Consider the following 23992-nt stretch of genomic DNA (forward strand, 5'->3'; position numbering starts at 1 on the left):
CAGTTCAGTGGCATTAAATGACATTTATGTTGCTGCGCTACCATCACTACTATCCATCCACAGAACTCTTCATTTGCAAAACTGAAACTCTGTACCCACCGAACAATGACGCCCTACCCCCTCCTCCCTCCAGCCCCTGGCAACCACCATTCTACTTTCTGTCTCCATGAATTTGACTACTCTAGCTACCTCATATAAGTGGAATCATACAGTATTTGTCTTTTTGTGTCTGGCTTATTTCACTTGGTATAATATTTTCAAGGTTCATCCATGTTGTGTAGCATGTGTCAGAATGATCCCCCTTTTTTTTGAGACAGGATCTCACTCTGTTGCCCTGGCTAGAGTGCAGTGGGGCAGTCTCAGCTTGCAACTTCTACCTCCTGGCTGGTCTTGAACTCCTGGGCTCAAGCGATCTTCCTGCCTCCTCAAGTGCTGAGATTATAGGCACGAGCCACTGCACCCAGCCTTCCCTTCCTTTTTTTTTTTTTTTTTTTTTTTGAGATGGAGTCTCGCTCTGTCGCCCAGGCTGGAGTGCAGTGGCGTGATCTCAGCTCACCGCAACCTCTGCCTCCCGGGTTCAAGCAATTCTCCTGCCTCAGCCTCCCAAGTAGCTGGGATTAGACGTGTGCCACCATGCCCAGCTAATTTTTGTATTTTTAGTAGAGACAGCATTTCACCATGTTAACCAGGCTGTCTCGAACTCCCGACCTCAGGTGATCCACCTTCTTCAGCCTCCCAAAGTGCTGGTATTACCAGCGTGAGCCACCGCGCCTGCCCTCCACTATAAACACAGACCACATTTTGTTTCTCCATTCATCTACCGATGGACACTTGGGTTGCTTCTACCTTTTGACTATTGTGAATAATGCTATTATGAATATGGGTGTATCAATATCTCTTCCAGTCCCTTTCAATTCTTTTGGGATATATTCAGAAGTGGAATTGCTGGATCATATGGTAATTCTATGTTTAATTTTTTGAGGCAACGCCAGACTGTTTTCCATAGCAGCTGCACCATTTTACTTTCCCACCAACAGTGCACAAGGGCTCCAATTTCTCCACATTCTCACCAACATTCCACAGAAGTTGATTTTGCACACGTGACTGAAGCATACTTGTTTAATCTCTAAAAGGGTATTTAACTCTTTTTTTTTTCTGGGACTCCTTCTAAAATGTATCATTTATGTCCCTGTGTTCTTAATCAGGGCATATGCATAACTGTTTAAGAATATCTCAGGTATGGGCTGGGTACAGTGGCTCACGCCTGTAATCCCAGCACTTTGGGAGGCCGAGGCGGGCAGATCACAAGGTCAGGAGTTTGAGACCAGACTGACCAATGTGGTGAAACCCCGTCTCTACTAAAAATATGAAAATTAGCCGGGCGTGGTGGCAGGCACCTGTAACCCCAGCTACTCAGGAGGCTGAGGCAGGAGAATTGCTTGAATCCAGCCGGCGGAGGTTGCAGTGAGCCAAGATTGCGCCACGGCATTCCAGCCTGGGTGACAGAGGGAGACTCTGTCTAAAAAAAAAAAAAAAAAAAAAAGGAATATCTCAGGTATTGATCTGGGCCATAAGAGTGATTTGTTTCCCCAGCAACCCCAGGAAGATGACATTTTTTGTTTGTTTTTGTTTTGAAATAAGAGTCTTGTTCTGTCACCCAGGCTGGAGTGCAGTGGCACAGTCTCGGCTCACTGCAACCTCTGCCTCCTGAGTTCAGGCAAGTCTTATGTCTCAGCCTCCTGAGTAGCTGGGATTACAGGCACCCACCATGATACACGACTAATTTTTGTATTTTTAGTAGAGACGGGGTTTTACCATGTTGCCCAGGCTGGTCTTGAAATCCTGACCTCAATGACCCACCCGCCTCGGCCTCCCAAGGTGCTGGAATTACAGGCGTGAGCCACTGTGCCCGGCCAGGATAGTGTTTTTGTTCATACACTCAAGGTCCTAAATTCTTTTTTTTTTCTTTTTTGAGACGGAGTCTTGCTCTGTCGCCCAGGCTGGAGTGCAGTGGCATGATCTTGGCTCACTGCAACCTCCGCCTCCCGGGTTCAAGCAATTCTCCTGCCTCAGCCTCCCCAGTAGCTGGGATTACAGGCACCCACGACCATGCCTGGCTAATTTTTATATTTTTAGTAGAGACAGGGTTTCACCATGTTGGCCAGGCTGGTCTTAAATTCCTAACCTCAAGTGATCCGCCCACCTCGGCCTTTGAAAGTGCTGGGATTACAGGTGTGAGCCACCACGTCCGGCCAATCCCCCAAATTCTTGTATTTCTTTTCCTTTTTTTTTTTTTTTTTTTTTCTTGAGACAGGGTCTCGCTCTGTCACTCAGGCTGGAGTGATGTGGCATGGACACAGCTCACTACAGCCTTGACCTCCTGGGCTGAAGCGATCCTCTTGCCACAGCCTCCCACGTAGCTAGGACCACAGGCATGTACCACCATGCCTGGCTAATTTTTTGATATTTTGTAGAGACAGTCTCACTTTTTTGTCCAGACTCGTCTTGAATTCCTGGGCTCAAGAGATCCTCCCACCCTGACCTCCCAAAGTGCTGGCATTACAGGTGTGAACCACTGCACTCAGCCAATTCTTTTATTTCTTTAAGATTCAGGTCTGCTTTAAACTTTTCTTTTGTCACTTCCTTCACTGCCAGGCTGTCGGCTACTGTTTCTTATTGCTTGCTGGTAGTGGACCCCTTTGTTGCTTTACACCATGTCCCTCCTATTTTCTATTCATTATGAAATCCGAAAGCCAGGTTACCAGAACTGTATAGAAGACAAAAGCCTTGGGCATTGTAGCCCCGGGGCTTCGAGATCGTTATTTCAGCTATTTGATCACTTCCCAGTTTCTTCTAGATTGGTGGTTCGGGTTTACATAGCTGAGGTTCATCTGAACCAATCTGGACACAAAATTGCTCCTCTTGATCAACCTGGGCAAACTGAATTCTCTGGCCCTCAGTTTCTTTATCTGGAAATGGGTACCGATACCTAGACTTCCAGAGTGGCCAGGAGGTTTAAAAGTGATAAACTATACACAAAGAGCCAGCCCCCTGCCCGGCACACACTTAGAGAAGGAAGCTATAATTAGTGTTGGGTTAAAATCTTCTGGGCTCAGCCTGGGAATGGCTTAGGCCCCTGGTAGCTGTATTCTCCTGGGCTCTCTGAGGAGCCGTTCTGTCCACCTAATACCATGAGGGTGGCCTGGCAGCAAATCCTGCTTCCAAGGCATCTCGTTATTATTGGGCCTCAAATAGAAGTTAATAAATAGACCAGCACAGTAAGCGCTTGAAGAACGAGTCCAAGAATATCTCAGAAAAATCGCAACTTCAACATGTACTTGGATGAAGCCATAACAACAAACAGGGGAATGCTGGCCTGCAGACCAGATATTCTGACTTAGAAAAAAAGAAGGATGCCGCGAAGCTTAACGATCCTGCCGTTTGATTAGGCAGGAACTTTACAAGAACATATGCAGAGGCGGTAATTAGGCCCGTGGCTTTGGAAGAGAAACAGCGGAGATCATAAAATCCCAAAGTGAAGCCAAGCATCCATTCAGGAGCTGCAGCTGGGGTGGGCTGCACAGGTTCTTGAGTGGAGGAGCCAAAAGAATTGAGTTTTATCACACATGGGCACCAACACAGCAAGGGGTACCTTTGGATTCTGTTGCATAAGCAGTAGAATTTAGCATAACAATAGGCACAGAGGATTCCCTAAGGGGAGAATGTTCTTTAAAAATGTTAAGCCCATATTTACCTGTTCACACTCCCTCCCAGATGTGTTTGTGTGATGCTTTTGTGTTCAGAAAGCACCAGTAGCCATTCTCTCACTTTAAATAAAGGTGTCCTGGGAGAGGGAAGGCAGGTCTGGTTATTTCTGATTTTCAGGCGGGAAAAAGGAGCAAATGACTGGTCCACATTACCCACCTAGGGAGGAACTAAATAAACTGGCTTTAATGAGTTAGCCTGGCTAGATCTCCCAAGTCAATGAACTTATGACATCGTTTTTGTTGCTGTTGTTTTGGGGTGGGTGGGGGGTAGTGGTCCTACGGGGATTTGGCTGCAGTAAGTATTGTTTGAAGTAATAATCTTTGGAATATCTCTTTGCAGTCCAGGGTTACAACACTGGTATGCACCGCAACAGAGTCTGATTTACAATACAACTATTATTTGATCCTCAACCATTGCCCTTCGATGGAAAAGAAATGTCCCTCTTCCCTCATGATCTGTGTCATCCTCTTGGCTCCTCTCCCCATACCCGCCACTCCCCAAGGCAGAGCAACCCCTCCCCACCCTTGTCCTTGCCTCCAGCAGCGTGACTGTGATCATGAACCAGGGTGGGGGGCAGCAGGTGTAGCTGTCATAGTACCACTTGCGGTCAATTTCCCGGGGCAGGGTCTCATAGGCCACATGGCGGATAAGTCGCTGCGAGAGGCTCAGCCCCTTCTCCTCCAGCAGGGCCTTGCTGCTTAGCCTGCGGTTGCCCTGCAGGATGGCTTGGCGGAAGCTGTTGGAACGCTTGTTGCTCATCTGTGCAGGAAATGGAGTGGGGAGAGGGTCAGAGCTGGGGCCCCGCGGAGCTCCCCACCCACTTCCCAGCCAGCGTGTTCCTTGCACCAGGCCTGACCCCGCATTTCCCTTTCTCCTATAATAGTTAATAAGAAGCAACATTCACCAAGGTCTTGTTAGGTGTCAGGGGTTATTATTCTCAGCCCTTCACGTCTTTTGGCTCATTTGATGATCACCAGTCTTCCCGTTAGATAAGGACTATTAACATCCCCATTCTATTGGATTAGGAAACTGAGACACAGAGAGCTTTAGGAATCCATCAAGTTCGCACTCAGTAAGGCTCCAGAGCCCGTATTTGTGTTCACTATACCTTCCTTCATCTACTCACTCATCATCCATCCATCACAATTTACTGAGCAACTACTAAGTGTCAGGCTCATTACCAGGCACAGGGAGGGATACGGTGGTGCTCAAGACAGATTAGTAACCAGCAATCACAGTTCAGAGTGATGGTTGCTGTGGGAGCACACAAGAGGGAGCCCAATCCAGTCCCAGGGAGGTCAGAGGTCAAGGAAGGCTTCCTGGAGGAGGTGAAGTCTGAGTGAGAATCAAAGGATGAGCAGGAGGTAGCACCCTCAGACACGCTAGCTTGGGAAGAGGCAGGCAGCCCTTGGTTAGATGGGTTTGCAGAGAGGCACCCAGAGCCAAAACCCAAGCTGTGCCTGGGGAAGGTCACCACTCCCGAGGGCCTTCACAGGACCTGGAATGCCCAGCAAGCCCAAGGACTGGCTGCAGAGCTCCACCTGGGGACCAGCTCTATCCTCAGCGGCCTGAAGCTTCTCTGACACATACTGGGTAGAGCTCTGGCAGCCTCACCCAGTGGTCAGCCTGACTCAGAGACCAGAGGTGGCCTTGCTGACTCCTGGCCTCCCAAGGCCTCCGTTACCTCCCACCTGCCTTCCACGGCCAACTGTAGACCCTTCTTATGGGGAGAAGTCCTAGAGATATGGCTCTCCCAAGCCCACACCTCAGCTGTCCCTATGTTTGCTGGTGTGGGGATTATCAGTGTATTCCTGGGACTCTAGGCCCAGCAGTAGACATCAGGCTAAACCCGAAGGCAGGAGCCCAGTGGGCTGGTGAGGTGAACCAGGCCAGACCACGGCACAGGGGTTGTAGGCCCTGTCAGCGGGCAGATGGCTGGGGAGGATCTAGGTTCAGACCAGGCCAGGTGGTGTGAACTTCCATCTATAGAGTCCCCCCACCTCACATTCCTGAGCTCTGTTGTCTCATAGTCAAAATCTAGCTTAAAGCTCGCCCCCTCCAGCAGGCCATCCCAGATGAACCTTTTCCAACCATTCTCTATCCCCATTCTCTCCATGCCTACAAAGCTTGGACCTAGTTCTTCTCAATGGCCCAGGAGCTCTGTAAATGTAGGCCAGGGTTAGGCGCCTGGTGCACATTGTGAGCCCAAGACAGGATCATGATGTCAGATTATTTTGTGGCCACTCTCACCTGTCTCTCTCCCAGTCCCTGAGGATGCACCTGCACAGGGGTGTGCACAGCACCCGTGGTGGGAGCTGGCTCAGCAGGAATACACACTCACCATCCACCTGCGTCCCTCACATGCCCAGTGCTGTGCTGGGCACAGTCCATGACCATGGTCCCAGGCCTCATGGAGCTTACAAGGGGAGACAGAAGTGTAAAAACAGTAAAAAAGGGTGCCATCATAGTTATTTGGCACCCCGTATTATTCTGACATTACAAATATGGGGACTGAAGCTTGGAGAGGGTGAGTAGTTTCCCCAGGTACTCATACTTAGTAAACCACAGAGTCAGGATTCAAATACAGATCTGCCTGACTCCACAGTCCATGCTAGCCCATACGGAGCTGTTGTGCCAATCAGATAAAGGAGCTCTTCTTCTGGATGGGTGCACCCATGCCAGGCCTTGGTGGGCAAAGTCCGGGCCAGATTTCAGTCTCCATCATCTCTCAGCTAGGCACCATTGTACAGTATACAACCTGCACACTCATACACGACTACCCGGGTTGCTCAGCTGTAATGCAGTGTGGCGGTCTGTACTACGAGAGAGGCCTGGGCAAGGCACTGTGGGAGCTCTGAAAAAGGCTGACTCACTCTGCCTGGATTGAGCAGATAAAGGCTCACAAAGGATGCAGAGGAGTTTACCTGGTGGAAGAACATTAAGACACATCAAAAATATTCAAATACTTTTTTTGATCCTTGCAACAACCCTAAAGAGAGGATCCTTTGGATCTATTCTACAAATGGGAAAAGGCAGGCTCAGAGGCTCTTTCCCAGTGAGTGGCAGAGGCAGAGCCAGACCAGGACCCGGGTTTGCTAGGCTCCAGGTCCTCAGCTCTCTGCCCTACTCAGAGCTTCCCCTCTGGTGAGTCCCTTTGTCTGCTCTCCAGGGCAGCCCTGCTCATACAGATCCAGTGCAGAATTTGAACAGAGAAATCTCAGAAATCCCAGCAGTAACAAGTAACTTGCTGTCCTGAGCTCACACAGAGGCTCCATTGAGCCCTGGCTGGAGAGAAGCCACTCCTGGGCCCCACGTGCCCTAAGACCTAGCAGGGCATCTTGCAGCAAACACACAGGTGCTGGGGCTGTGGCTGTGGATGAGCCTGGGCAGGCTCAAACCTTTGGCCTGGTCTTTGGTGGCACTGCTGGGTTCCAAGTCACAGGACTCACCCTCACTGCCTATCCTATGAATCCTCACTGTCCCCCTCCCCTGCTCAGCTCAGCTCTGTCCCTTGCCCTCCAGGAGGTCTGCTCCCTGGGTCCACTCTGAACAGCAGTCGATTCCTCCACTCCTAAAAACCCCACAGCAGCTCCTTGCAATCACACCAACCCTTGGACCAAGGCTGGACCTCAGCCAAGAGGCTGTTGAAACATCTCCTCTGCCTGGGCATCTGCATCAGAGCGCTCATGTGGCACAATGACAGGCTCCAGTGGTGGCGGCTCCCCCATCACTGGTGCCTTTGAATTTAGGAGTCTGGGGTGCTTCACACAAGTCATTTCACTCTCGCTCCCTCCATGGGTGACATGAAGAGAGGTGACCAGCTCCATCTCACCAATAGGGAAACCCAGCAAAAACTTTGGGTCTTATTTTCAACCTGCTTGTTCACCCCGCTTTTCTACTGATGTCACCTGCATCCCATGGTGGGTGAAATACTGCCTGCTTAACCCCACTGAACCCCAGTCCACAGCAGCCCCTGAAATAGCGCAGCACTAACCCTCAGTGAGGGGAAGTCTCTGCTCCGAGATAACAGACCGCTGGGCAGGATCCATGGGCCTCTCTTCTCCGCCTCTTTGGCAGCCCAGAGCATCGGCTGAGCAGACCTGCTGAGCTCTGGCTCTACCACATGCTGCACTGACCCTCCCGGCCCCCACTCCCCAGCCCCTTCTCCTACCACCAATACCCTACCTACTCGCAGCCCTTCATTTTGGTGGAACTGACCCCACTCTCAGCTACAGGAGTGGGGCAATGATTGATTTAATGCAATCTACCCATCCTACTGACCCAATCTAGGCCAATGGGAGGGAGAAAATACCAGGCCTTGTGCAAGAGTTACACCAAGAAGGATTTCTCTCTCTCTCCTCTCTCTCCCCTCCCCTCCTCTTCTCTCTCCCCTTCCCTCCATCCCTCCCTCCCTCTCTCTCTCCCTCCCTCCCTTCTGCAAGGTACAGCCTGAGGGTATGAGGGCTGGAACAGCTGCAGCCACTTTGCTGCCACAATAGGAGGGTCTGAAATTGCCAGGTGCTGCCTTGAGGATGGGCTGACACTGCGGAGGGCAGAGTCTAGAGACAAAGAGAAGATGAGTCCTTGGTGGCACCCTTTCACCTCAGAAGCCTGGACTTTTTCAGTGCTGCAGGCCAACAGATCCTTTGAATTGCCTAAATCCTTTAAATGTGTGGAAGCCACAACCCTCAAACAGGTCCCCCCCAGTACCAAGGGCCCCAGAGCACTCACTAGGCTGACAAAATCCTGGTAGCCGATCTGCCCATCCGCGTGGCTGTCGGCAAGAGCCAGGAGGACCTCCCTTTTGTGCGGGTCCAGCTTGGAGCTGTGGCTCTCCAGAAGACTCCGGAACTTGCCTGTGCTAATGTAGCCTGTGTTCCCAGGGTCAAACTGAGGGAAAAGCAGACAGCAGCAGGGTCAGCAGGGCACCACCTCCTCTTCACACTGATGTGGGTGCCCTGATCTCCACCACTATTCACTGGCTTTAGTCCCCAGCCCCTGGCAGAGGCTCAGTCAGTGTCTGGGAGGTTTCCAAGGACCCCCGTGGGAAACATCTAAATAGGAATGACAATCACTTAAAGCCCTAGAGGACCTGCAGACCTTCAGGATCACCCAATCCAACCATCTCGCGTGGATAAGGAAACTGAGGCTCAGAGAGGTTAAACCGCCTCCTCTCACCATGGAGAGGGAAGTGCGAATGAAAAGGCAATGAGTGCAGGAAGATGAGAAACTTCTGGGGCCTGGGACGGGTGAGAGGACAGCAGGAGAAGGACATTTCAGCTGCGACTGGCAAAGGGAAAGGGGACTGGGCCAGAGGGACCCCAGGGGGGATGCCAGAGGGCCCTGGGGAGCAAGAAGCACTGCCTTGCAAGTCCTTCTGCCCCTGGCCGCCCTCCCATGGCCCCTCCCACACACCCAGGCGGGGAGGATTGGTGGGGCTCCCCAGAGACACTCTGCTCTGTGGTTTTTGTTTTGTTTGGGGGGTGTTTGTGCGCGCGCATGAGTAGGAGTGCGCGTCTGTGTGTTTTACACCGTGCTCTTTCATCGTTTGCAGCTTTGCACCACGTGGGTCCCTCTGCCTGGGATTCCCTTTCTTCCTCCGTCTCCCTGGAAGACTCCGACTCACCCTTCCTGACTACTCAGATATGCCCTTCTCTTGGAAGGCTCACCTCAGCCATGGCCTGTTCTCACGGAACCCTCTGTTCTGTCCAGACCTCTGGGCCTCCAGCCCACACTGATGTCTGTCTGCTTTTGCCTCCTCCTTGGACCGCGGCGCCTCGCGGGTCGGTATCACAACTTATCCCCGGTACTTAGCACAGAGCCTGGCATTATCAGCACTCAATCAAGATTTGTTGGATGAATAACTAGTGGGTGTTCAGATGAACAGACAGGCACTGATTTTCCATGAAAAGCCTCATCAGTTCAGTTAGAAAAGGCAGGATCGGGCCAGGCGCAGTGGCTCAAGCCTGTAATCCCAGCACTTTGGGAGGCCAAGGCGGGCGGATCACAAGGTCAGGAGATCGAGACCATCCTGGCTAACACGGTGAAACCCTGTCTCTACTAAAAATACAAAAAAGTAGCCAGGCGTGGTGGTGTGCGCCTGTAGTCCCAGCTACTCGGGAGGCTGAGGCAGGAGAGTATGGCGTGAACCTGGGAGGCGGAGCTTGCAGTGAGCCGAGATCACGCCACTGCACTCCAGCCTGGGCAACAGAGTGAGACTCCATCTCAAAAAAAAAAAAAAAAAAAAAGAAGAAAAGGCAGGATCTTAGTCACCTCTCCCAGAGAAGACCTTATCATTTCTATCCCTTTCCTCACGGAGCCCACCCAATGCCCACGGCAACACTTTTAACACCAAGCATCTCCTGGACGCCAGGAGCTTTCTTGTTCAGAAGGTGCTTCCCTACATAAGACTCCACTGCATCCTGGAGATGCAGCTGTGAGTTGTTTAAAAGGCAAACAGACATTGAGGATGTATGTGTGTGCATGACGAGGGAGTCCGGAATACCAAACCCACGTTTTCGCCTTTTCTAGATGGTCAATGAAGGCTATTTTAGGAAAGTGGATTCTGTGTGTAGCATTTCTGAGAAAATCAAAGAGCAACAGTCAGGAGTCCCAGTCATGGGCTATTTCAATTCTCCACAGAAGGCCGGGCGCGGTGGCTCATGCCTGTAATCCCAACACTTTGGGAGGCCGAGGCGGGTGGATCACGAGGTCAGGAGATCAAGATCATCCTGGCTAACACGGTGAAACCCCGTCTGTAATAAAAATACAAAAAATTAGCCGGGCGTGGTTGCAGGCGCCTGTAGTCCCAGCTACTTGGGAGGCTGAGGCAGAAGAATGGCCTGAACCTGGGAGGCGGAGCTTGCAGTGAGCCGAGATCGTGCCACTGCACTCCAGCCTGGGCTACAGAGTGAGACTCTGTCTCAAAAAAGAAAAAAAAAAATCTCCACAGAATTGAACAAGAAAGGACATCTCCAATGAGGTCTATTGTTTTTTGTTTTAGACAGGATCTCACTCTTGTCACCCAGGCTGGGGTGAAGTGGTGCCATCATAGCTCACTGAAGCCTCGACCTCCTGGGCTCGGCAATCCTCTCACCTCAGCCTCTCAAGTAGCTGGGACCACAGTTGTGTGCCACCACAACCAGCTAATTTTTAAATTTTTTGTAGTGATGGGCTCTCACTACGTTGCCCAGGCTGGTCTCGAACTCCTGGGCTTAAGTGATCCTCCTGCCTCAGCTTCCCAAAGTACTGGGATTACAGGCATGAGCTACCATGCCTGGCCCCGAGGCATATTTTTAAATCTGTATATCTCCCACCTTCAAGCCAAAATGCCAGGTTTCATGGATGACATCTGTTTGGTTCACAACACCAAGTATTTCAGGGAACTCACCTACTTGTTGCTCAGTAAAGATCTTGAAGAATAAAAACACCTAATATTTGCTGAGTGTTTTCATGGAGCCAAATACTGTTTAAGCACCTTATGCATATAATGTCTTTGACTCCTACACAACTTTATGTAGCAGATCCTATCCATGTCCCCATATTACAGACGAGGAAATAGAGGCACAGAAGAGTTAGCACGGGGAGGTGAAGTGATTTGCCCGGCAAGCGGCAGAGCCAGGATTCCACCTCCAGACAGCTGAGCACTCCTCTAAGCCATGGCCAGGTGCCACTGACCTCCAGCTCCAGGGACTGCTCTGATGCCCAGGAACAAAATTTAAGGACCAAAGAGGTGAGTGCGGGCCCAGGAGAGGAAGGGGCTCCGTGAGTCTCACAGCCCTACCATAGGCAGAGATTTTTAAATCCGGAAACAGCCCCGGACAGCAACAGCTCTGACCTCCTCCATTGCTCAGCTAAGGAAATGGACCCTGGAGAGGGAATGTGGCAACCACAGCCAGGGAGGGTCTGTTTCTTTGGTGCCTGGGACCCCTCCCATCTCTACAAGCCACCTGTGCCAACCCCTACTCCATCACAGGGTCTCACTAGCCTGGCCCTCCTGTTCTGGGTGGGTAGATAGGGGGTGGGGTGCGGGCTGAGAAGGAGCAGGTGGAGTCCTGGGAAGCCCCCCAGCGGGGGCTGCAGGAGGGCCATTGGTCTGCGGCACAGCTTGTGCAGTCTCTCCTGCCTCGGCCTGGAGAAGGGAGCCCAATGACTTTGCGTGCCCTGGGAGCAAGCACCAATCCCCTCCTAGGGGCTGCCTCCCAGGCTGGGGAGGGCCGTGGGGTGGGGGTGCGGTGGGGGTGCTGGGATCAGGCTCCAGACAAAGAGCCACCTGCTCTCCCCCTCAATCTCCCCCTCCAGTGCTCCCTGCTGTTGTCCTAGTGACATGGCTGCCCTGTGGCTCCTCAAGCCTCCACCCCCACCAGGGCCTGCCTGCCCTGCCCCAAGCATAGTAACAGGCTCCAGACAGCAGAGAACAAGCTGGAATCAGGCCGAGCCTCGGTTCTCTGCCAAAACTCTACCTTTCATGGCAGGGCCAGACAAGCCAGACAATGGGGGGCGGGGTCACCGCTACCCTAATAATGAGGCCTTGGGGATGCCCGGAGGATGGAGGACGGCTGGGGCAGGGGGAGGGAGAGGCAGCAATGGGCCGGCTGCCTGGGCTCCATGAATGCACAGGACACCTTTCAACCCCCACCCCCACCCCCAGGAAGATGAAAGCAAGGGCAGGTGCTGACATTGGGTATGGGGCATGGGGGAGAGAGAAAGGGAGGCAAAGGGAGAAAGAGACAGAGAGAGCCAGAGAGAGCATGAGTGCACAGAAAGCAGGAGAGAGGTGCATCCCATTGCCCCAGAAGGAAGCTGGGAGTTTCTAACAGAGGCTGCACCCCTCACTCAGGGGTAGCAAGGAACAAGGCAAACCTCATGCTTGTCTCCACCACTAACCAGGGTTTGTGTCATTTACAGCAAACTCCCGAGCCACAACTACCTCATCTACAAAGTGGGCTACCTTCCTCTCGCAGGGCAGCAGCTCACCAGGGCCTGGGCTTGGAGGCCAGACCAGCTTCCCTTGCAGCGAAGCTGGGAGCATCCTACTGTGATGGGGGTGTGGCTGACCCTCTCTGGGCACATATCCTACCCTTCCTCCTCCTTCACAGCCTGCTTAAGGAGGACTGGGATCATTAGGCAGATCCAAACTGTGGTTTGGAGCTTTCGGGAAAACAAGCCCCATCAATGCAATTTCCTTGTTAATACCGTGCCACTGGTCCTGAAGCTCCCCTCCCCCAGGCACTGTGCCCCAGATTCACCCACTTTGGTAGTGAGGTGCTCCTGATGGGGTCTGGGCTGGGTGGGATTGAGGCGGCCTGACCGGGGCTGCTCTGGGGCTGGTCGGGGCAGCCGTTAGAATGTGGGCTGTGAATGGGCCGTAGTGGCCCAGCAGGGAGCCAGGAGCCTGGGAGCGTCCTGGAAGCTGCCTCCTGAATAGGGCTCAGTGCCTTGGAGGGAGGGGCGGCCAAGTCCACATTTAGCCTGAGCGGAAGACACAGAGGAGCTGGCCCGCCCACCTGCCTCGGCCTTTAATCGCACCAGCACCCAGCGTCCGACCCTAATCCTCTAGGTCACAGCTCGCCTCAGCCTGAGGCCTCCCACACGGTCTGCCTTCTCCTATCCTCTATGCTGCACCCATTCCTGGGGCGCTCAGCCCATCTAGGTGGGGGAACTGACCCACCAGATTCTCTCTTTGTATTGCTGCCATCTGGGGCTCCTTCCCCAGTCTGGGGCAAGGGGAGGAAGAGAGTTCCAGAAAGAGGCTCCACTCGCAGCTGTTGTGCCATCTTGGGTAGTTCATTCAACCACCCTGCCTCAGTTTCTCCATCAATCAAGCAGAAACTCTTCTCAGGGAGCTATAAGGGCCACCCACCCCGTGCACATAAGCGTGCCATACGGAAATGGGGGGTAGAAAATGAGAAATCCACAACCCATGCAGCCCACAAGGGCAGCCAATCTTCTATTTGGAATCTTTGCACAGTCAAGGGGCTATGGGACATTCGGGATCACAGCAGGCAATTCCACATGGAGTGAGGAAGGGCTGGGGTCATTTGGGTCTGTGCTGTCAGAGGGGCCTGGCAACACTGGGGAGAGGGACAGCAGGTCAGGGAATCAGAAATCACGGAGCAGGAGGGAAACTCAGTGGTTTTCAAACTACGCTGCAGAGTTCTAGGGGCTATGGGGCCTCCAAGGCCCAGAGGTGCTGGGGAGGGCACTGAGGAGCAGCCCCCAGCCCTCCTCAGGCAGGGCAGCTCCATTCGGAGCTAGTTTATGTGCTGGCCTTCTGCATACTATCCTGGTGAACAGCAACACGATAAGGGCTGATATGTGTGGAAAGTTTGCTATGTATCAGGCACCCCTCGACTGAAACCTCAGGCCACCACACACCCTGGTTTTTCTGTGTTAGTCCTGGCATATACCTGTTGTCCAAGCATAATAATTATTATTGTTCTTGTTTAAGAAACAACAGGATCTTGCTCTGTTGCCCAGGCTGGGGTGTAGTGATGTGATTGTAGAATTCATAACCTTGAATTCTTGGGATCAAGCAATCTTCCTGTGTTTGCTTCCTGAGTAGCTGGGACCACAGGTATGTGCTACCATACCTGGCTAATTTTTAAATTTTTTTGTAGAGACAGGGTCTTGCTATGTTGCCCAGGCTGGTCTTGAACTCCTGGCCTCAAGCAATCCTCCCACTTTGGCCTCGTAAAGTGCTGGGATTATAGGCGTGAGCCACCCTGCCCAGCCTTGAGTGTGATTTACAGTAGCTCCTTTACTCTCAAAGTGTCCTAACTTGGTCACTTTGAGAGTGGTCCCCCCTATTTAAATCTCACAGCAACCCTAAGAGGTACACACTATTGTGAGCTCCATTTTACAGGAGAGGAAACCGAGGCACCAAGAGCTGGGTTGCCCAAGTGTGAATGGCTGGTAATAGGTGCAGATGGATTCATATCCAGGCAGAGGGGTGAGAGCCTGCACTCTCTCCCATCACTAGAGTGCTGTGGCTAAAGAGAGTTTGAGAGACCCTCATCCAATCCTCTTATGTGTCCACCTAACACATATTCACTAAGGATCAACTGTGGCCCAGGCATCCCACTCGTTTTATGGGGAAACAGGTGCATAGGGCAAAAGGAACAAAATAAACTAGTCCAGGTCAGAGAGTGAGTTCGCGGTCAAGACAGAAATAGTTCAGGATTCCTCCACTGTGCTGGCTGGTCCCATCTTGCCCTCCCTTGTTTTTCTCTGTCTTGTTCGGTTGAATGAAACATAGCCCCTGAGTTTATTTTTATTTTTATTTTTTTGAGATGGAGTCTCACTCTATCGCCAGGCTGGAATGCAGTGGTGCGATCTTGGCTCACTGTAAGCTCCACCTCCCAGGTTCAAGCAATTTTCCTGCCTCAGCCTCCCGAGTAGCTGGGACTACAGCACCCACCACCACACCCGGCTAATTTTTGGTATTTTTAGTAGAGATGGGGTTTCACCATGTTGGCCAGGCTAGTCTCAAACTCCTGACCTCAAGTGATCTGCCTGCCTCAGCCTCCCAAAGTGCTGGGATTACAGGTGTGAGCCACCACACCCAGCTGATTTTTAAGGGTTTCCCAATGTGTGTTCTGTGGAATACCAGGTACCTGATGGTAACTGAAATAAGGGTTCTGTGGTCCTACAAGTGGAAAAACCTCTTGGAGGGTCATAACGCACCATATCAAGGACTCTGCAAGGTTTTAGGCTGGAGAAACCTGTCTGATTTTGTTCAGCCCAGCATTCTTCAAACTCATTTGACCTTTGGTCGTAGTATTTTTTCACAGTAACACTTGATGGAACACTCTTTGGGAACAAGGTATGAGTCCACAGCAGTCACGTTTCCCTTTGGTGAACCTAGCCCCTTTGCCGCTGGTTCAGAACCAGAGCCTTTCACTTCCGCCCCATGAGTAGCATAGGCTCTCCAAGCAGCTGACACTTTGCTGGAGTCTTCCAGCAATGCTAGAAGTCTGTGGGCTCCAGGCCCAGCCTGAGGGTTGACTGGGGACACCAGGCCTCAGAAGAGGCTGAGGAGTCCGTGACTGGCCTAATGGGGCCACTGAGCCGAGCTCTCAGGGAGCAAACCCCGCTGGAGCTGGGATTTGCCTGCTCAGCACCCAGGACAGCAGCACTGCTTCTCCCCTCCCAGCTGCAGGCCCATGAGCCAGGCCAAGGCTTCAGAATCTGCCCAGCAACAGGGAAGCATGAGAGAGAGAAGGGCATACCTCTGTCTTCTTGTGTCTATGATGTATGTGTGATTTTCACCAGCTGCATTTTCAGGACAAACACACGTCTGGTCTCTGCCTCCAAGGCTTGAATTCTCTCTCCCAGGAGGACCCTCTCTCTGTCCATGCTCTAGACAGGCCCTGGACCTCAGTGAGGGATGTGAGTACTTTCAAGGACCTCAAAGGCAGTACCCAGGGCCAAGGAACCAGCTGCCACTGGGGTAAAGACCTCTTGAGTCAGGAAGGTGGAGACCTGGGATCTAGAGCAGGTTCCCACCCGGATCCCCATTGTCTTCTCCCATGTACACACACCAAGGCAGAATGAGCCCTGGGAAATGAGCACAGGCACGTGTGCTAGGGCTGGAGTCCGGTGCTAGGGCTGCAGTACTGTGCTAGGGCTGGAGTAAGGTGCTAGGGCCGCAGTACTGTGCTAGGGCTGGAGTAAGGTGCTAGGGCCGCAGTACTGTGCTAGGGCTGGAGTAAGGTGCTAGGGCTGGAGTACTGTGCTAGGGCTGGAGTAAGGTGCTAGGGCTGGAGTACTGTGCTAGGGCTGGAGTAAGGTGCTAGGGCCGCAGTACTGTGCTAGGGCTGGAGTAAGGTGTTAGGGCTGCAGTACTGTGCTAGGGCTGGAGTAAGGTGCCAGGGCTGGAGTACGGTGCTAGGGCTGGAGTCCGGTGCTAGGGCTGGAGTACTGTGCTAGGGCTGGAGTAAGGTGCTAGGGCTGGAGTACTGTGCTAGGGCTGGAGTAAGGTGCTAGGGCCGCAGTACTGTGCTAGGGCTGGAGTAAGGTGTTAGGGCTGCAGTACTGTGCTAGGGCTGGAGTAAGGTGCTAGGGCCGCAGTACTGTGCTAGGGCTGGGATAAGGTGCCAGGGCTGGAGTACGGTGCTAGGGCTGGAGTCCGGTGCTAGGGCCGCAGTACTGTGCTAGGGCCGGAGTGAGGTGCTAGGGCTGGAGTACTGTGCTAGGGCTGGAGTACGGTGCAGGCAGCTGTCTGGTGAAGGTTACCATGGCTCAACTGCTGGCCCCCTGCCTCATTACTCGTCTTCTGAGCAGAGCAGAATTAACGAGGCTGCCCAGGGGTCTGTGGTTCAGCAGAGCTCTCCCCACCCAACGGCCAGAGCCCAAAACGGAACTCTGGCCCATTCATGGATATTTACAGCCCCGTAAATTAGGTCCAGGCTGCAGCTGCCAAGGTCAGCAGGGAGGTTAGGGGAGTAGGAGCTTTCTCTCCCAGTTCTGCTTTCTTGCAAATGAGGATGCTAATTCACCCATAGAGAAAACCACCTCACACCCTTCCCCTGACCTTTTCCCCTGACTCTTTAAAATACTGACTTTCACAATTTTTTTTGTTTTTTTGTTCTCATGCCAACCCTAGAGTAAGTCTGGTTTGTCCCATAGAGAAAACCACCTCATACCCTTCCCCTGACCTTTTCCCCTGACTCTTTAAAATACTGACTTTCACATTTTTTTTGTTTTTTTATTCTCATGCCAACCCTAGAGTAAGTCTGGTTCGTCCCACTGAACAGATACAAAAATTGAGGTACTCAGAGACATGCCCCCTGCCTGAGGCACTCTGGAAGGGGTGGACCCAGGCAGTCTGGCCTGCTTCAAGCTGGGGCTGGGAGGGGGTTTTCAGAGACCTCAAGCCTCTGTGGGAAGGAGAGAGACCAGATGGAGGCATGAGGGGCCCTTGTGACCCCTACTCCCCTGGGATCTGGCCAGGCCAGGCCCCTGACAGCTGGAGAAGCCTCCACGATTCTGGGATTCCCAGTTTTATTATTTCTGCTCCCTCAGCTGCCACCATAGAGGGGTGGGGGAGGCAGCTCAGCCCTCTCATGGTGCTTCTCCCAAAAGCCCCAAGCAGCCTCCTGAGCATCCCCCTTGCCCAAAGTCGAACAGCCGAATCCTAGGATGGGGGCAGCCAGGCTGATTAGGGAGAGACAGGCATCCTGGCCTGAACTCAGGCTGAGCCCTTGACAATCGGCATGCTTCCAGAAAACCACCCAGCTCTCCCAACATCTGGGAAGTGAGGGGAAGAAACGACCTCACACCTTCCCTGGAACGCATGCAGCTGGGGATGGGTGGGGTGGGCAGCATGGGTTGGGGGACTGCCTCCTCCACTGGGCCTATTCCTTCCCGCCCCTGGGGGACTCCTGCAGCCCCTTCTCCTCCTTCCGACCTCCTCACAAGGCCTCCCAGGCACACAGACGGATCCCTTCCCATTCCAGAATGGCCCCTGCCTTTGGGAGGCCACTGAGGGGGCTGCCAGGGGCTGTGACTCAGAGGCCCTTGGGTACCCAGGAGGAACAGATGTAACATCCATGCTGACTCATCCGGCCCAGCCTGACGCGCCGCCTAGGGACTGAAGCCGAGTCATGGCCATGAAGCCCAGGAGTCTCAAGGGAACTGCAGGCAGGGAGTGGGGAGTGAATGTCAGCAGGGAGGGATCTGACATCGCCCCATCTCTCCCCTTCAGCCTAAACCGCTGGCCGCCGCTGCTTCTCCTGGCAGCCACCAAAGGGTCTCTCTGGTCCCCCAGAGGAGAGAGAGCCAACAGATCCAGGGAGAAGGAGGGGAGCAAGATGCAGAGCGGGTGCATGGCAGGCAGGATAAAGGGCTGGAAGAATAGAGGGTGCTCAGCTGCTCCTGCATCTCCTGGCCCATTTCAGGAGCTACCCAGAAGCCTTGTGGGGACACACACACATGCATGCGTGCACACACACATGCACACTCATGCACACACACACATGCATGCATACACACACATGCACACTCATGCACACATAAACACACGCGACTGCCGCAGAAGGTCCTCACTGCTGTCTTTGGGCAAGCTCCGCCCCCTCAAACCTCACTTTCCCTTTTTATTTTAAATAGAGAAGGGGTTTTGTTATGTTGACCAGGCTGGTCTTGAACTCCTGGCCTCAAGCAAACCATCCTCCCCTCTCAACCTCCCAAAGTGGTGGGATTACAGGTGTGAGCTACTGCACCTAGCCAGTTTCCTCTTTTGAGGTGCAGCACCACACACCTCACAGGGCTGCTGAGAGATCAAAATGAGACAACAAATTTATAAGCACGCAGTTAGACATTCAATGTTTGCTCCCTCGAAGAATATTTACTGACCCAAATATACTGATTTCAACCTGTACCTTGCTTCACAAAAGCCTGGGGAATGGTGATGGGGGCTACCTCTAGTTGTTCACAGCTTAAGCCACACACGGACTGGTTTCTCTAGCACAAGACAATGGCCCCAGTGTCACGATAGACCACTAAGTAAAGCTCCAGCAGGAATTGCCAGATCAGAACACCAGACAGAGGAGTGCTAGCCCTGTCTACCTGATGGCCAGACGCCTCGTCTCACCCTTCACCCTCTGCCATGCACAACACTCCCCAGGCAGCCTTTGTCCAAAACCTTCTCTCCTTTCTCTCTGGAAAGATCAGGGGAAATGTGATTTTTCAGCTTCTCCCCTAAAGCAGGCAGCCTGATATGGTGGAAGGAACCCCAACTGGGGCTCTGAACACTTCGATTCAAGACCGAGGTCTGGCCAGGCACGGTGGCTCACGCCTGCAATCCCAGCACTTTGGGAGGCTGAGGCAGGCAGATTGCTTGAGGCCAGGAGTTCAAGACCACCCTGGCCAACATGGTGAAACCCTGTCTCTACTAAAAATACAAAAATTAGCCAGGTGTGATTGCACATGCCTGTAATCCCAGCTACTTCGGAGCCTGAAGCAGGAGAATGACTTGAACCTGGAAGACAGAGGTTGCAGTGAGCTGAGATTGTACCACTGCATTCCAGCCTGGACAACGGGGTGAGACTCTGTCTCAAAACAAACAAACAAACAAAAAAACAAAAAAACCTACTCTATTATATGTCTTTTTTTTTTTTACTTGTTTAAATTCCTGTAACACACAACAGTATTTATGAGGTGCTCACTACATACTGTGCCAAGCACTATACACACAGCATCCCGTCTTCACAACAACGTGGGGGGGAAGGTACTAGGCTGGCACTTTACGGATGAGAAAACTGAGGCGTGAAGAGGTCACCTGGCTTGCCCATTGCCACACATCTAGTAGGAGCAGAACTGAGACTTGACCTAGATATGTGTCCTCTCCACCTGCCTTGGTTACTCAAGGCACCAACTAAGTGAATGGCCTGGTGGCAGGAACACAGTTCAGATAGAAAGCAGGGTTGGGATCTAGTCTCCGCTCTGGCTGTATTGCACCAAGTGACCTCAGTAGGCCACTGACTTCTGTTTCCTCGTTTGCAAAATGAGCGGACTGGGCCGGGCGCGGTGGCTCACGCCTGTAATCCCAGTACTTTGGGAGGCCAAGGCGGGTGAATCACCTGAGGTCAGGAGTTCGAGACCAGCCTGGCCAAAGTGGTGAAACCCCATCTCTACTAAAAATACCAAAAAATAGCCAGGCCTGGTGACAGGCACCTGTAATCCCAGCTACTCGGGAGGTTGAGGTAGGAGAATCGCTTGAACCCGGGAGGTGGAGGTTGCGGTAAGCTGAGATCACGCTACTGCACTCTAACCTGGGCAACAAGAGTGAAACTATGTCCCAAAACAAACAAAAACAAAAACAAAATGAGCAGACTGGACAAGATGCCTCCATTAACCTTCTAATAACCTATATTCCTTGAGGTGGCAGCAGCCATACGGTGGCAGAGGGGCTGCCGTGAGTGTGGTAGCTGCACAGTCAGGGCCTGCTCCTGGAGAGGATATTTTAACCCAAGACAATGCATGCAGAGCTGTAGTTCGACCTGTCGTTCGCTCAAACGTGTGTATCTATTATGTGTCAGGCAGGCAGCCAGGCGAAGTTCAACCTCGGATCCCTCGGCCCTGTTGCCCAAAGCAATCAAATGCATTTCTGTGAGTGGTCAGGAATAAAAGGGTTAATGTCAGTATAGCTGATGGGGTCACTGGGGCAGGAGTAAGGTAGGGAAGCAGGCTCTGTGGTGAAGAGGAGTCCACAGCCTCAAGGGTCCTAGAGGCCACTTGATAAGGAGTTGGGGGTGCAGAGCCCAAGGGCTCCAGTTAAGCCCGTGGCTTTGTTCCTCTCTGGGAACCCTGCTCTGCTGGTTAATTGTGAGTTCTGGGGGTGGCCAACACCCTGTCTCTGGGGCAGGTGTTTTCTCTGCAGCTCCTTGCTAATCCCTTCAGGGGTCTTATCTGAACCTCTTTTCAGCTCCCAGAACACCTTTAAGCCAGCTTGCAGGGGGGACTACAAATGAAGTCAGGCCAAGGGAAGAGCCCCAGGCTGGAGGGCAGGGAACTGGGAAGGGGAGACACTGGAAGTCGGAAAGCAGAAAAATCCTCTGGGCTCAGAAGTGTTGAGGAGCTGCCTTCCCCGTAGGGGCCTGGATCTCAGAAGTGGTCCTTGTGCTTCTCCAAGCAAATTCTGATTCTCAATGAAGATACTTTTGTTGAATATCCACTGCAAATCAGATATTGCAAAGGGAGCTTCCACTTCCATTTAATTCTCATAGTCACCCTGAAGTTAAATATTATGTCCCCATTTTACAGAGGAGGAAACTGAGGCTCAGAGAGCTAATGTAATTACCTCCGATCACAAAGTGAGTAAGACTTGAACCCAGGTCTATCTGACTCCAAATCCAAGTTTCTGACCCCAGCAACCCACCGAAGCGGCGGCCCCACGCCTTCTGTTCATCGTAGCATATGTTTATGTTTATAATTTTGGTGAGACAGTCAGTACTTGTCTGCTTTCCTTCTGGGAGATTAGCAAACTTGGGGATCTCTTTTGGGGGTCTAGGAAATACAGGCTCCCAGTGAGAAGGGAAAAAGGAAGATAGTCAAGTTACTTTCAATACTGCATTTTCCCTCTTGTTCTTTTGAGCTTGAAAGCAATTGTGCTTTGTTGACTTAACGGAACTCTGCTCCAAACTCTTTTGTTCATTAAACATTCACAGATCTTGGAGGCATTTTTAAGGGTAAACCTGGAAATGACTTTTCCAACCCAAGAAGCCCTTTGTGGGTTAACTGGGCTCTGGTCCCATATCTGTCACTGCCCCGCTATTTGGCCTTTGACTAAATATTTGACCTTGAATCAAAACTCCCTGGGATTCAGGAAGGGACTGAGAATAAGACTATCAAAGCATAACCCGAAAAAGGGAAGCTTTTCAGAAACCTATGGAACAGATGTAAAGCGATAACTAAAGGGGACATTACCTGTGCAAAATTATAAATATCAGTGGCATAAATCAGAAATAAAATATCAACCCAACCACACAAAAAAATTTACCAAATAACATTTCTCAAACAATATAATAAAGAAGGCTTACTTAATAAGCGATGCTAGCATAGCTGGATAGGAATCAGATGCAGATGGAGTGCAGGGTTATATGATGTTTTTAATCATAGAAAAAGTAGTAGGAAATAAAAGGGCATATTTATGAGACCTGGGGAGGGATGAAAACTATCTCAGGCCTGAAGCAACAGAAGGAATCAGGAAGGAAAAGCTCAACAGATTCCACAGAAAATAAGACTTTTTTCTTTAACAAAATTTTTTTTAAACTTTTAAAAAACGGAGGTGGGGTCTCGCTATGTTGCCCAGGCTGGTCTTTAACTCCTGGGCTCAAGCGATCTGCCCACCTTGTCTTCCCAAAGTGTTGGGATTACAGGTGTGAGCACCCCGTCAGAAAAATAAAACATCTTTACTACGATATTATACTATAACAACAGACTAATATTTATGGTAAATTTTAAATCTACTTAAATATTTAGGAAAACCATCAAGATCTCCAAAATATGAAAAGACGATTCCCTCAAGAAGAAGTTTGAACAGGACATGAACACATGCAACATACTGAGTTGAACTGATGACCCTCAGGTCTCCCACCTGCTGCAACTTCTGGGACCCATGGGGAAGAATCGGGGGAGTGAGGGTGCGTGGCATGGATTGGCCCTGCTAACACTCCTGCTTGAGTGGGCCAGATGCCACAATGCCAGGGAGGGGGATGCAGAAGCTTCCATGGGACTGGGGTCACCTGCTTTCATCACCTCCAATCCCCACAAAAGGTATCCTGGCCATTTAGTTCGACGGTGACCATATAGGACCAACAAGACCAACACCATGGCTTCTAGCCCTTGGGGTCCAGTTGGCGTCATGCTAGATCAAGGCTACTCCACATGCTGAAGAACCAGACATTATGGAGGGACTGGTCTAATCCATCCCTAACACCTGGAAAACAGACCCTAGCAGATCCCAGTTTGAAATTGGGTTACCACTGGTGTCTGCTTGACCCAAGAAGGGAGGGAGGAGAGGCTTGACTGGTTCTAGCCGCCCATGCCATTGATCTCTGGAAGGTGAACTCCAGAGTCACTTGTGCTTACAGGGACTCTGAGAGGTGTCATGTCCCATCCATGACTGCAGTTTGATCTATCAGGGTTGCTTGCTTCTTTTTTTTTTTTTTTTGAGAAAGGGTCTCACTTTTTGGGAGGCCATCCTCCTGTCTCAGCCTCCCAAAATGCTGGGATTACCGGCGTTAGCCACTGTGCCTGGCCTAATTTCTTTCCTAGAATTAATTCTGGGCAGGCCTCCCAGAAGCAGGGGTATGCTCTTTGTGACACCCAGGACCCAGGACCTACCTTCAGTTGGAAAAATTCGATTTAATAGACCACTAGCTACTATTAGGTGCTACACATTCTTTCTGCTCCCTTGAGTTCCAAAATCTTCCTACTAAAAGCTCTCTTCCTTTCACCCAAATGGTTTGTTTTAAAATGTACACATACACACAGGGACTGGCAAAGGAAATTAATCAAATGAAAAAGATAGACACAGACAGAGAAAAAAAAAAGAATGATACACTTTGTTCTAGGTTCTGATTCTAAATCTGGCAGGAGGTGTGAAGGGCTGGCAGCTTGGTGGTAGTGGTGGCAGTGGCGCAGCGGGCTCCCTCCTGCCTTGGGGCATCAGGCCAGCAGCTGCTGTACTCTTAGGAGCCAGAGGGAGAGATGCTCTACCCGT

At 51.7% G+C, this 23992-nt stretch overlaps 1 protein-coding gene across 6 annotated transcripts in view; it reads right to left on the reverse strand.

The window, feature by feature from the left end:
• RHBDL3 (rhomboid like 3) overlaps positions 1 to 23992 on the reverse strand; it is a 58970-nt gene that overhangs the window by 31459 nt on the left and 3519 nt on the right. For 3 of the 6 annotated variants that reach the window (XM_034942125.3, XM_008971291.5, XM_008971290.5), the window contains 2 exons: positions 8500 to 8658; positions 4303 to 4527 (listed from right to left, as the gene is read on the reverse strand). In XM_034942125.3, coding sequence (XP_034798016.1) covers positions 4303 to 4527; positions 8500 to 8658 — 384 coding nt within the window. Of the gene's footprint in view, positions 1 to 4302; positions 4528 to 4949; positions 5091 to 8499; positions 8659 to 23992 lie in introns of those variants that run through there. The other 3 variants (XM_034942123.4, XM_034942121.3, XM_034942124.3) reach the window with 2 other exon arrangements.

This window comes from Pan paniscus, chromosome 19 (genome assembly GCF_029289425.2).
Source record: "Pan paniscus chromosome 19, NHGRI_mPanPan1-v2.0_pri, whole genome shotgun sequence".
Lineage (NCBI taxonomy): Eukaryota > Metazoa > Chordata > Mammalia > Primates > Hominidae > Pan > Pan paniscus.